Source organism: Mobula birostris, chromosome 3, assembly GCF_030028105.1.
Source record: "Mobula birostris isolate sMobBir1 chromosome 3, sMobBir1.hap1, whole genome shotgun sequence".
NCBI lineage: Eukaryota > Metazoa > Chordata > Chondrichthyes > Myliobatiformes > Myliobatidae > Mobula > Mobula birostris.
The window spans coordinates 218043323-218057943 of record NC_092372.1 but is presented as its reverse complement, the minus strand read 5'-3'; the positions used below and the strand labels follow the sequence as shown (position 1 = coordinate 218057943).

Genomic DNA, 14621 nt, shown 5'->3' with positions numbered 1-14621 from the left:
CTGCATAGCAGCTTTGAGTGTCCTATGGACTCAGAACCCAAGATCCCTCTGATCCTCCACACTGCCAAGAATCTTACCATTAATGCTATATTCTGTCATCACATTTGACCTACCAAAATGAACCACCTCACACTTATCTGGATTGAACTCCATCTGCCACTTCTCAGCCCAGTTTTGCATCCTATCAATGTCCCGTTGTAACCTCTGACAGCCCTCTACACTATCCACAACACCCCCAACCTTTGTGTCATCAGCAAATTTACTAACCCATCCCTCCACTTCCTCATCCAGGTCATTTATAAAAATCACAAAGAGTAGGGGTCCCAGAACAGATCCCTGAGGCACACCACTAGTCACCGGCCTCCATGTAGAATATGACACATCTACAACCACTCTTTGCCTTCTGTGAGCAAGCCAGTTCTGGATCCACAAAGCAATGTCCCCTTGGATCCCATGCCTCCTTACTTTCTCAATAAGCCTTGTATGGGGTACCTTATCAAATACCTTGCTAAAATGCATATACACTACATCTATGGCTCTACCTTCATCAATGTGTTTAGTCACATCCTCAAAAAATTCAATCAGGCTCGTAAGGCATGATCTGCCTTTAACAAAGCCACGCTGACTATTCCTAATCATATTATGCCTCTCCAAATGTTCAGAAATCCTGCCTCTCAGGATCTTCTCCATCAACTTACCAACCACTGAAGTAAGACTCACTGGTCTATAATTTCCTGGGCTATCCCTACTCCCTTTCTTGAATAAGGGAACAACATCTGCAACCCTCCAATCCTCCGGAACCTTTCCCATCCTCATTAATGATGTAAAGATCATTGCCAGAGGCTCAGCAATCTCCTCCCTCGCTTCCCACAGTAGCCTGGGGTACATCCCATCCGGTCCCAGTGACTTATCCAACTTGATGCTTTCCAAAAGCTTCAGCACATCCTCTTCCTTAATATCTACATTCTCAAGCTTTTCAGTCCACTGCAAGTCATCCCTACAATCGCCAAGATCCTTTTCCGTAATGAATACTTTGCTTCAGAATTCGCTAAGTATCTCCGCTATTTCCTCCGGTTCCATACACACTTTTCCACTATCACACTTGATTGGTCCTATTCTCTCACGTCTTATCCAATTGCTCTTCACATACTTGTAGAATGCCTTGGGGTTTTTCTTAATCCTGTCCGCCAATGCCTTCTCGTGGCCCCTTCTGGCTCTCCTAATTTCATTCTTAAACCCCTTCTTACTAGCCTTATAATCTTCTAGACTCCTTTCATTACCTAGTTTTTTGAACCTTTCATAAGCTTTTCTTCTTGACTAGATTTACAACAGCCTTTGTACACCATGGATCTTGTATCCTATCATCCTTTCCATGTCTCATTGGAACGTACCTACTCAGAACCCCACGCAAATATCCCCTGAACATTTGCCACATTTCTTCCATACGTTTCCCTGAGAACATCTGTTATACTTCCAAGTTCCTGCCTGATAGTCTCATATTTCCCCTTACTCCAATTAAACGTTTCCCTAACTTGTCTGTTCCTATCCCACTCCAATGCTATGGTAAAGGAGTGTGATCACTACCTCCACAATGCTTTCCTACTGGGAGACCTTTCACCTGACCAGGTTCATTTCCCAATACCAGATCAAGTACAGCCTCTCCTCTTGTAGGCTTATCTACATACTGTGTCCAAGAAACCTTCCTGAACACACCTAACAAACTCTACCCCACTTAAGCCCCTCACTCTAGGGAGATGCCAATCAATATTTGGGAAATTAAAATCTCCCACCACAATAACCCTGTTATTATTACTCCTTTCCAGAATCTGCCCCCCTATCTGCTCCTCGATGTCTCTGTTACTATTGGATGGTCTATAAAAAACACCCAGCAGAGTTATTGACCCCTTCCTATTACTAACTTCCACCCACAGAGACTCCGTAGATAACCCCTCCATGACTTCCTCCTTTTCAGCAGACGTGACACTATCGCTGATCAACAGTGCCACACCCCCACCTCTTTTGCCTCCTTCCCTGTCCTTTCTGAAACATCTAAAGCCTAACACTTGAAGTAGCCATTCTTGCCCCTGCACCATCCAAGTCTCTGTAATGGCCACAACATCATAGCTCCAAGTATAGTCAGCATGTCGAGCTGAGACCCTTTGGCAAGATTGGAGAAAAAAAAACAGAGGAGTAGATTTAAAAGGTTGGAGGAGGGATAGAGAAACACAAGGTGATGGGTGAAACCTGAAGGGGGAAGGATGAAGTAAAGAGCAGAAAAGTTGACTGGAAGACGGTGAATGTTATGCCACTGTTCAAAAAAGGATGGAGGCAAAAGGCAGGTAAATACAAGCCAGTTAGTTTAACATCTATCATTTGGAAAATGCTTGAAACTGTCATTAAAAAAGAAATAGCGAGGCATCTGGAAAGAAATGGATGTATGATGCAGACGCAGCATGGATTCAGCAAAGGCAGGTCCTGTTTGACAAACTTACTGGAGATCTTTGAGGATATAACAAGCGCAGTGGTAGAGGGGAACAGATAGACATTATTTACTTGGATTTCCAAAAGGTGCTTGATAAGGTACCGCATACAAGACATCCATAAGATTAGCATGGATAGAGGATTGGTTAACTAATAGAAAGCTGAGTTGGGATCCATGGGTGTTACTCTGGTTGGCAATCAGTGGTGAGCGATGTGCCGCAAGGGTCGGTGCTGGGCCCACAACTGTTCACGATCAAGTGTAGTGTATTCAAGTTTGCTGAAGATGCTAAATTGAGTGGAAAAGCAAATTGTGCAGAAGGTATGGAAAGTCCGCAGACAGATATAGATAAGTGAGTGACCAAGGGTCTGACAGATGGAGTACAATGTGGGTAAATGCGAGACAATCCAATTTGGAAGGAAAAATGAAAGAGCAAATTATCATTTAAATGGTAAAAGATTGCAGCATGCTGCCGTGCAGAGGGACTTGGGAGTGCTTGTGCACGAATCACAAAAGGCTGGTTTGCAGGTGCAGCAGGCTATCAAGAAAGCAAACGAAATGTTGACATTCATTGCTAGAGGGATTGAATTTAAGAGCAGGGAGGTTATGCTGCAAATGTACAGGGTACTGGTGAGGCCACACCTGAGTACTGCATGCAGTTCTGGTCTCCTTATTTGTCGTCGTCGTCATAGGTCGCATCTGGAATTTCCAGTTGGACAATTTCCCTCCACGCTGCTGACATATTGGGAAATGATATACGTGGCAGGTTACAGCACCGGTTTGCCTTTGCCTTCTGCCGGGTGAGTTTAAAGAGGACACCACCTCTTGCAGTGGATGACCAGGACGTCTAAGTGCCTTGTCTCCTTATTTGAGGAAGGATATACTGGCTTTGGAGGTGAAACAGAGGAGGCTCACCAGAGATGAGGGGGTTAGACTATGAGGAGAGATCGAGTTGCCTGGGACTGTACTCGCTGGAATTCAGAAGAATAAGAGATCTTATAGAAACATATAAAATTACGAAAGGGATAGATAAGATAGAGGCAGGACAATTGTTTCCAGTAGTAGGAGAGACTAGAACTGGGGGACATAGCCTCAAGATTTGGTGGAGTAGATCTGGGATGGAGATGAGGAGCAACTGCTTTTCCCAGAGGAAGGTGAATCTGTGGAATTCTCTGCCCAAAGAAGCTGTGGAGGCTACCTCAGTAAATATATTTAAGACAAGATTGGATAGATTTTTGCATAGTAGGAGAATTAAGAGTTATGGGGTAAAGGCAGGTAGGTGGAGATGAGTCCATAGCCGCAGCAGCCGTGATCTTATTGAATAGCCGAGCGGGCTCAACAGGCCAGATGGCCGACTCCTGCCCCTATTTCTTATGTCTCTTATTGAAGTAGAAGAAATCCTTGGGAAATCCAGGGCAAGACTGATATAATGACAGACCGCAAAGCTCTAAAATGCAGAGGAATCTGGATTAACAGAAGACTGGTTTTATTTCTAGTTATGTTAGCATTTGTTGCTAGGGGAATTAAATCTTAACTAAAAATGCTAGCCTAGGATGAAATAAAGAGCTGGGAAGTTCATTGGTGAAAGAGACAGAAAGCCATAGAAGAAAGAAATAGGGGAAGGAGCATCAGATGGAGGTAATGGACGGGCAAAGAGATGAAGTGAGAATGGGATAAGGGGATGGGGAGTTGCTGGGGGGCATTACTGGAAGTTTGAGAAATCAATGTTCATGCCATCAGGTTGGAGGCTACCCAACAGGAATATAAGGTGTTGTTCCTCCAACCCAAGTGTAGCCTCAGCATGACAGTGGAGGAGGCCATGGATGGGCGTATTGGAACGGGAAGTGGAATTAAAATGAGTGGCCACTGGGAGATTCCGGTTGTTCCGGCAGAATGATCAGCAAAGTGGTCTCCCAATCTACATCGGGTCTCACCGATAGACAGGAGGCCACACCAGGAGCACCAAACACAGTAAGTGACCCCAACAGGCTCACAGGTGAAGTGTCGTCTCACCTGGAAGCCCTGGACGGTAGTAAGGGAGGAGGTGTAGGGGCAGGTGTACCACTTGTTCCACTTGCAAGGATAAGTGCCAGGAGGGAGATCAATGGGGACAGACGAAAGGAGAAGGGAGTCGCATAGGAAGCAATTCCTGCAGAAAGCAGTAAGTGGGGTGGGAAGGAAAGATGTGCTTGGTGGTGGGATCCGTTGGAGGCGGTGGAAGTTTCAGAGAATTATGTGCTGAACTTGGAGGCTGGTGGTGTGGCAGGTGAGGACAAGAGGAACCCTATCATTGGTAGGATGGTGGGAGGATGGGGTAAGACCAGACATGCATGAAATGGAAGAGATATGGTTGAGGGCAGCGTTGATCGTGGAGGAATGGAAGCCCCTTTCCTTGAAAAAGGACGGACAGCTCCTTCGTTCTAGAATGAAAACCTAAGCCTGACAGCAAATGCAGACGGAGGAATTGAGAAAAGGGATGGTGTTTCTACAAGTAGTAGGCTGGGTTGAGGTATAGTCTAGGTAGCTGTGAGAGTCAGTGGGTTTGTAATAGACATTGGTGGGCAGTTTTTGGGACTGAGGTCCCTAGGAGTCAGTGGAAAGTTGCGAAAAGTCTTTGGGCACAAACAAGTTGCATATTTTTCTATAATCTCCCCAACAAAGCATAAAATGGAGTATATGTGTCAGAAATTTGGTGTTATATATAGCACAGTATAGGTCCTCACCAGGTTACGACAGGGCTCCATTCTCAAGAATTATTAGTAACCTGAACAGAAATTCAGCCGTGCGGCAATATAAAAATATTAAATAAAAATATAGGCAAATGAAGAGCAGCATGTAGTTAAACCAAGGTGTTCATGTCAACCTTTCAGATTTCTCTGCAAGTTGGTTTGATATTGCTGTGAAGCAAGTTGCTGTACAACAGTAGATGCCTGCAGCCCTACAGCAACAGGTAAATAAGCCCATCCTGTCAGCCTCCCCAACTCCTGTTCATATTACTCACAAATCAGGTTTTTGTAGCCTGGAGAACACCTGTGTACCATTTTAATCACCCTACATTGGAAAGATTTTTACTTCAGAGACAGTTTATTAGACATTAGTCTAATAAACTGTCTCTGAAGTAAAAATCTTTAGACATTAGTCTAATAAATCTTGAAGAGTGGGATGTTTTATGGAAGGTCTAACAGGCTGGATTTGTAGCCACTGCAGATTAGAAGAATAAAAGGGGTCAACCGGAATTAATATTTTAGCTTGATAACTTTACATCAGAGCTGAACAATTCCGATAAAGGGTGATTGACTACAATTATTGAATTCAGCATTATATCCTGTGGTCTGCAATGTGCCAAGTCAGATACAAGATTCTGAACATCAAGCTGAATTTGAGCTTCACAGAAATTAATCCTCCAACTTTAGGTAAATTACATTTACTGCAGTATGCCTCAGAACCAGCCATCTCTGCTACAAGTCATTCACCTACGAAACCAGCTCAGATTTTCTCTTGGCATTAGTAGATCCTGACATACAGGGGTCATATTACAATACAAAGAAATGTAAGCACCTTCATTAACCCATATGAACTGGTTTCACCTATATCAGATTTCCCTTTCCCTTTGTTTCGAATAAAAAGTCTTGCTCACTTTGCACAGAGTGTCTCCACCTTGCTGAGTCTTTCCAATATACTCCACTTTCATTGTCGAATTTGAGCATTTGGGAGTTTGTGTGTAGCTTGAAGTTATTTTCAATTTTACTAATACTTCCATTAACTGCATTCCAACTTCATAGCGAAGCTTAATGAACTCTGTTCAGTTTAATCACATTCTTCCTACAGTGTTCCAACCAGAACCACACACAATGCTTCAAGTTCAGAATAAATAACCTTTTGCACAACTATAAAAAGGGGTCTCAACTTTTGTATTCAGTACCATAGCATGCTATGTGCCTTCTTCAGCACCCTGTCTCCCAGTTTCAAGTACAAGGAAGTAATTGTACCCCTAGGTCTCTCTGTTCCCCAGGGTCCTGTCATTCTGTGTACAGCACTGTGCAAGAGTCTTAAGCACATGTGAAAAAATCATCTGTAAAGCAAAGAGGCTTTCAAAATAATGAAATGAAAAATTTCTAAATACCCAAAAAAATATCATAAAGGGCTCTAAACAGTTAAAAATGAAATGAAGTCAATATTTGATACAATATTTGCCTTTAAAAAATTCCATTAATTCTCTTAGGTACACTGTCATGCAGTTTTATAAAAGAAAATCAGCTGGTAGGTTGCTCCAAGCATCTTGGAGAACTTGCCACAGTTCTTCTGCAGACTTTGGCTGTCTTGCTTGCCTTTCCCTCTAGGTAATTCCAGATAGCCTCGATGATGTTGAGATCAGGGCTCTGTGGAGGCCATACTATCTGTTGCAGAACTACCGGTTCTTCTTTTTGCTGAAGGTAGTGCTTTATTAGATTAGATTAGATTATGAGGACACGCAGTCCTCTTTTATTGTCATTTAGTAATGCATGCATTAAGAAATGATACAATATTCCTCTGGTGGGATATCACAGAAACACAGGACAGACCAAGACTGAAAAACTGACAAAAACCACATAATTATAACATATAGTTACAAAAGAGCAAGCAATATCGTAACTTGATGAAGAACAGGCCGTGAGCACGGTAAAAAAGTTCAAAGTCTCTCGAAAGTCCCACATCTCATGCAGACGGGAGAACGAAGAAAACTCTCCCTGCCATACCCGACCACAGTCCGACTCCAAGTCGTCCGAAAACAACGAGCTCTGACTAGCCTTCCGACACCGAGCACCATCTCTGCCGAACGCTTCGACCCCAGTCCCGGTTGCCAGCAGCAGGCAAAGCTGAGGATTTTGGGGCCTTCCCTCCGGAGATTCGCAATCGCACAGTAGCAGTGGCAGCAAACCAGGCATTTCAGAAGTTACTCAAGATGTTCCTCCGTGCTCTCACCTTGGTCACGTGCTTGGGGTTTTTGTCCTTCTGCAAAATGAAGTTTGGACTGATCAGACACCTCCCTGATGGTATTGTGTGATAGATGAGAATCTGCTTGTACTTCTCAGCATTGAGAATTCCATTATTTCTGACCAGATCACCAAATTCATTTGTAGAAATGCAGCTTCAAACCTGCAGGAAACCTCAGCCATGCTTCAATGTTGGCTGCAGGCACTCATCCGTGTAGCACTCTCCAGCTCTTTTATTGATAAACTGCCTCCTGTTTGAGCCAAAAATTTTAAATTTTGACTCATCAATCCAGAGCACTTGCTGCCATTGCTCAGCACCCCAGTCCTTGTGCTTTTGTGCATAGCTGAGTCTCTTGACTTCGTTTCCATTTTGGAGAAATGGCTGAGAGTTCAGAACTGATAGCAGTGTCTCAGATAAATTTCATCAGCAATTTCTTTGCCCACTTTCCCAATTGATATATATTCTCTGGTAATCTTAGACAACATTTCTTCATTTTCCAGTATACCAATATTGGTATCATCAGTAAACGTACTAATCATGACGCTTGCATTCTCATCCCTGTCATCACTATATGGGACAAACAGGGGTCCTAACACCAATACCTGTAGCAGGTATGCCACTGAACTCAAGCTTCCAATCTATAAAAAAACAATTAAACATCATCCTTTGCCTTTTACCACTGTCAATCTGGCGTACTATTTGACTAGTTTACACTAGATCTCACAAGTTCCAATGTTTAGCTAACGTCCATATATTCAATGTCCATGGTTTCCCACACACAAAGCCATGCTGCATATCACTAACAAATCCATGTCATTTCAAATGCAAATAAATTCTGTTGCTCAGAATGCTTTCTAATAACTTTCCCACTACCAGTGCAAGCCATCCTATAGCTCCCTGGCTTGTTGTCAGCCATCCTCCAGTCACATACCAGTTGAGCACACAAATAAAATGTCTCTTTTTATATACAAACCCTAAACCAGCAGAGATGCAACATATGCATGCAAGAAATTTTCTTAAACACAAGAGATTCTGCAGATTCTGAGATCAAGAGCAACACACACAAAATGCTGGAGGAACTTATCCAGTCAGGCAGCATCTATGGAAGTGACTGAACAGTCCACATTTTGGGCCGAAACCCTTCTTCAGGACCATTTTCTTCTAGATGACAACATCACTGGCAAGGCACTGTAACGTAAGCATGCCTCTCCTCATCCCTCCTTCCCTCTCCAGTTAAACACATGGATGAACAACACAGGCTACCACTGTCTACATCCCCCCTCTGCCCTGCACGTATCATCCACACCTCCACATACCAACTGCTATTGTCCCGACCTTCACCTCCCCCAGACCACGCCTTCCACCAACTCCCCAGTCACCATGGACTCACTTTCACTACTGAGCAGGTGAGAAGGGCTTTGGGGAAACTCAGACACGGCAAAGCATTGGCAACAGATGGTGTGAAGCCAAGTCTTGAAGGAGTACGTGGAATTCTCCAGTGCATTTTCAATCTGAATGTCAGCCTGGAAAGGGTCCCGACTGCGTGAAAAACATCATGTGTGGTTCCACTACCCAAGAAAAGCCAACTGAAAGTCTTGAATGACTACCGTCCAGTGGCCCCAATCTCACGCATCATGAGAGAGGCCGGTCCTGGCTCACCTCCGACCCCTGGTCAGATCAGCCCTCAGTACCCTGCGGTTTGCCTACTAGGAGCTCACTGGAATTGACGATGCCATCATCTACCTGCTGATCCCAACTGGGTAAGCAGGGGGCAAAACTGTGAGGATTATATTTTTTTAATTTCTCAGGTGCCTTCAATACCATACAGCACTCATTGCTGGGGAAAAAGCTCCATTCAATGCAGGTTGGCACATCCATTGTATCCTGGATAATGGACTACCTGATTGGCAGATCACAGTTTCTGTGTCAGACATGGCTAAGCAGCACTGAAGCCCCACAGAGGACTGTATTGGGTCCCTTCCTGTTTACTCTGTATATGTCAGACTTTAGATACAACATTGAGTCATGTCATCTGCAGAAATTCTCTGACGACTCAGCAATAGTTGTGTGTATAAAGGGAGGACAGGAAGATGAATACAGGGCCCTGATAGGGGACTTTGTCAAATGGTGCAAGATAAATCATCTGCAGCTCAACATCAATAAGACAAAGGAGATGGTGATGGACTTTCGGAAAACTAAGCCTGCACTGCTCCCTGTTACTATCAATGGTGAAAACTGACAAGTACCTGTGGATGCTTCTGGATGACAGACTTGAGTAGAGCACCAACACAGAGACTGTGTACAAGAAGGGCCAGAGTCACTTCTACTTCCTGAGGAGACAGGTCCTTTGGAGTATGCAGGCTTCTCCTACACATGTTCTACCAGTCTTTTGTCACCAGTACAATCTTCTATGTGGTGGTGTGCTATGGTAATGGCATCAACACAGGCAATGCCAACATGCTCAATAAATTGATTAGAACGGCTAGCTCTGTTAATGGAGTTAAACTAGACATACTGGAGGCTGTGATATAACTAAGGACCCTACGGAAAATCCTGGCAATTCTGGAGAATGTTTCTCACCCTCTGCATTCCACCTTGGCCAAACAGGAGAGCATTTTAAGTAATAGACTAAGACAACTGTGCTGCTCCAAATAGCGCTATATGAGGTCATTCTTACCCTCGGCCATTAGGTCAACCTGTAGCCAGGGAAGCAATGATGTCCTCCTGTTAGAATTAGAATTTATTTAAATTTATACCTTACATCCATCCCACAACGTGAGGGAGTAAAATTTTTGCGTTATGACTCCGTCGCAATGTACAGACATATGAATTTAAAAGTCTAATGGCTTGTAGAAAGAAGCAGTCCCATAGCCTGTTGGTCCTGGCTTTAATGCTGCAGTATCATCTGCCAGACAGAAGCAGCTGAAACAGTTTATGCAACACACATCAAAGTTGCTGGTGAACGCAGCAGGCCAGGCAGCATCTGTAGGAAGAGATGCAGTCGACGTTTCAGGCCGAGGCCCTTCGTCAGGACTAACTGTAGGAAGAGTGAGTAAGGGATTTGAAAGTTGGAGGGGGAGGGGGAGATCCAAAATGATAGGAGAAGACAGGAGGGGGAGGGATGGAGCCAAGAGCTGGACAGGTGATCATGGGACAGGAGGTCCGGGAAGAAAGACTAGGAGGGGGGAGGACCCAGAGGATGGGCAAGAGGTATATTCAGAGGAACAGAGGGAGAAAAAGGAGAGTGAGAGAAAGAATGTGTGCATAAAAATGAGTAACAGATGGGGTATGAGGGGGAGGTGGGGCCTAGCGGAAGCCAGAGAAGTCGATGTTCATGCCATCAGGTTGGAGGCTACCCAGACGGAATATAAGGTGTTGTTCCTCCAACCTGAGTGTGGCTTCATCTTTACAGTAGAGGAGGCCGTGGATAGACATGTCAGAATGGGAATGGGATGTGGAATTAAAATGTGTGGCCACTTGGAGATCCTGCTTTCTCTGGCGGACAGAGCGTAGATGTTCAGCAAAGCCGTCTCCCAGTCTGTGTCGGGTCTCGCCAATATATAAAAGGCCACATCGGGAGCACCGGACGCAGTATATCACCCCAGTCGACTCACAGGTGAAGTGTTGCCTCACCTGGAAGGACTGTTTGGGGCCCTGAATGGTGGTAAGGGAGGAAGTGTAAGGGCATGTGTAGCACTTGTTCCGCTTACACGGATAAGTGCCAGGAGGGAGATCAGTGGGGAGGGATGGGGGGGACGAATGGACAAGGGAGTGTGTAGGGAGCGATCCCTGCGGAATGCAGAGAGAGGGGGGGAGGGAAAGATGTGCTTAGTGGTGGGATCCCGTTGGAGGTGGCGGAAGTTACGGAGAATAGTATGTTGGACCCGGAGGCTGGTGGGGTGGTAGGTGAGGACCAGGGGTACCCTATTCCTAGTGGGGTGGCGGGAGGATGGAGTGAGAGCAGATGTACGTGAAATGGGGGAGATGCGTTTAAGAGCAGAGTTGATAGTGGAGGAAGGGAAGCCCCTTTCTTTAAAAAATGAAGACATCTCCCTCGTCCTAGAATGAAAAGCCTCTTCCTGAGAGCAGATGCGGCGGAGACGGAGGAATTGCGAGAAGGGGATGGCGTTTTTGCAAGAGACAGGGTGAGAAGAGGAATAGTCCAGATAGCTGTGAGAGTCAGTAGGCTTATAGTAGACATCAGTGGATAAGCTGTCTCCAGAGACAGAGACAGAAGGATCTAGAAAGGGGAGGGAAGTGTCGGAAATGGACCAGGTAAACTTGAGGGCAGGGTGAAAGTTGGAGGCAAAGTTAATAAAGTCAACGAGTTCTGCATGCGTGCAGGAAGCAGCGCCAATGCAGTCGTCGATGTAGCAAAGGAAAAGTGGGGGACAGATACCAGAATAGGCACGGAACATAGATTGTTCCACAAACCCAACAAAAAGGAAGGCATAGCTAGAAACAGTTTATGGTTGGGTTGACTCGTATCCCCGATGATCTTCCAGGCCTTCTTCATGCACCTGCTGCTGTAAATGACCTCAATGGAGGGAAGTTCACATCCACAGATGCGCTGGGCTGTCCGTACCACTCTCTGCAGTGCCCAGTGATCAAGACTGGTGCAGTTCCCGTACCACCAGGCAGTGATACAGCCAAGTCAGTATGCTCTCAATGGTGTCCCTGTAGAAGGTCTTGGACACTGAGGGAGAGGTTGTTATCCTGGCACCACTGTGTCAGGGTGTCAGCCTCTCCTCTGTAGGCTGTCTTGTCACTACTAGAAATAAGGCTGGTCAATGTCGTATTATCTGCCAATTTGATCAGCAGGTCGGAGCCATGTGTGGCAGTACGGTCGTGGGTGTAAACGGAGTAGAGAAGGGGACTCAGAACACAACCCTGGGGGGGGGGGAGGGCACCTGCGTTGAGGGTCAGAGAGGCAGAGGTGAGGGAGCCCATCTTTACCACCTGATGGCGATCCGATAGGAAGTCTAGGATCCAGCCACACAAGGTGGGATGCAGGCAGAGGTCTCTGAGCTTCCTGTCGTGTCTGGAGGGAATGGTGTTAAATGCTGAACCATAGTCCAGGATACATCCCTCTTCTCCAGGTGAGTGAAGACAGTGTGTAGTGCTGTGACTATGGCATCATCAGTAGACAGGTTCCGTTGGGAGGCAAATTGTAGAGGGTCCAGTGTGGGTGGTATAGCCTTGCAAAGCATTTGCTTTTAATTCAGGTGAGTGTGACAGGGCGCCAACTGTTCAAGCATGCTACCATGGTTTTCTTTAGGTACAGGGACAGTGATGGAGGATTTGGAACAGAAGGGCCCTTCACACTGGGAAAGGGAGAGATTAAAAATGTCCGTAAACACACCAGCCAGCTGTTCAGCACACACTTTGAGGACGCGCCCTGGGATGCCGTCCGGCCCCACTGCCTTGCGACTGTTGACATGCTGGAATGTTCTACATAGCTCAGCCTCGGAGATGGCCAAGGTGCAGTTCTTGTCAGCAGCTCTCCTTGGGGGTTCAGCCCTATCAACCTCGAATCGAGCGTAAAGAAACATTTAGCTCGTCTGGGAGTGAGGCAGCAATGTTGGCTGTACTGCTGTATTTCCTTTTGAAGACTGTTTGAGGTAACTCATTTTTTATTCTTTCTCACTTCTCTTCTAATATTTGTATATCTGTGCACTTGTAATGTGACACTGTAATTTCCTTTCGGACCGGTAAAATATCTATCTATTACAATATAATGCTCTGCTTTCCGAGGAAGCTGAAAAGAGCTGGACTACGCAAATCTATACTGGAGTCATTCCTTAGATCTGCAGTACAGAACATCCTAACAAGCTATGGAAACCACACTGTGACTGACAGGAAAGCTCTACAATGGGTAGTCAAAACTGCCCAATGCATAAATGGTACCAACCAACCGACTCCCCCCCCCCCCCCATCAAGGGCATATATAGAGAAAGGTGCCAGAAAAGGGTCAGTAACATCATGAAGGATCCCACCCATTCTGCTCGTGGACTCTTTGTCCCACTCTCATCAGGGAGAAGGGTTCCTCCAGCATTCAGAGCCACCAGACTCAAAAAGTTACTTTTTCCAAGAAGTAAGGCTGATCAAAACTTCCACTCTCTAACCTACCCCTTCACACCCTCCTCCAACACTACTTTATCATTTCCTGTCAGTCAGCTAAAATAGAGACACACCTGTGCAAAGGTCAATTTATGGACGTACAAACAACCTATGTACAGTACTGAGCAAAAGTCCAGGCATTTATATATTACCAAGGTGCCTAAGACTTTTGCACAGTACTGTATATAAGCTACGTATTTATATTTATTGTGTCTCATTATTATTGTGCTCTTCAGCTCACTGTGTGTTTTATGCCGTAACGGACCCGGAGTAACAATTATTTCCTTCTCCTTTTACACTTGTGTACTGGGAATGGCATAAGAGAATCTTGAAGTTAAAGTTAAGGTGAAGAGCAAAAAGACGAGTAAATTAGTGTACTATACTCACACGCTACGGCCGTTATTTTGCATGCCACTCATGCATACGGATCAGCTGTAACGAAAGAGGGACCACACGGCGCGCATGCGTGGTAATTAACGGAGCCCCGCCAGGCACGAGTGATTGGCACATTAACCGTCCAATAGCAAGAGCTAACCGGCCTAACGGCAGGAGCTTTGAACACGCTTCACTGATCGCAACCTATTTCTCTCAAACAGAACAAATTGAGCGGTAAGTATCACAGGCAGGCAAGTAGCCAACTATCCTACTAACCTAGTCGCTTGACAAAGCTTGATATCTGACGTGCAAACATAGGAAGACGAAGTCCAGCATTTCTCTCGCCGCATCCGCGGCGGCTCTTTAACGTTCCCCGCTCGCGCCTCCGCTACGTACGGAGCAGAATGGCTGACGTGACGTCACCGCGGTGTCACGCGTCATTTCCCTTTCTCATTGCCATGGAGAGTGCTGGAGTGGACCTGGAATTCTGCAGCCTATCAAGCTGCTAAATTTCTAATTGAGAAAGGCAGGAGGGGCTTCAGAAACAGAGAACATGTTATAAATACTCAGTCAGAGGAAAAAGATATATGTTGATGACTTTTCATCGGAGTGACCACTTCTGATAACGTTGTCAAAGACTTCACATCTAATTCGGTGTGGAATAACCAGTTCT

At 45.4% G+C, this 14621-nt stretch overlaps 1 protein-coding gene across 4 annotated transcripts in view; it reads right to left on the bottom strand.

Annotated features, from left to right (window-relative positions):
• guk1a (guanylate kinase 1a) overlaps window positions 1–14361 on the bottom strand; it is a 67319-nt gene extending 52958 nt beyond the window's left edge. Inside the window, exon 1 of one of the 4 annotated variants that reach the window (XM_072254133.1) lies at window positions 14225–14361. In XM_072254133.1, the coding sequence (XP_072110234.1) occupies window positions 14225–14264 (40 nt within the window). In that variant the 5' untranslated portion in view covers window positions 14265–14361. Of the gene's footprint in view, window positions 1–13960; window positions 14015–14224 lie in introns of those variants that run through there. The other 3 variants (XM_072254135.1, XM_072254134.1, XM_072254136.1) reach the window with 3 other exon arrangements.
• Window positions 14362–14621: the final 260 nt, after the last annotated feature.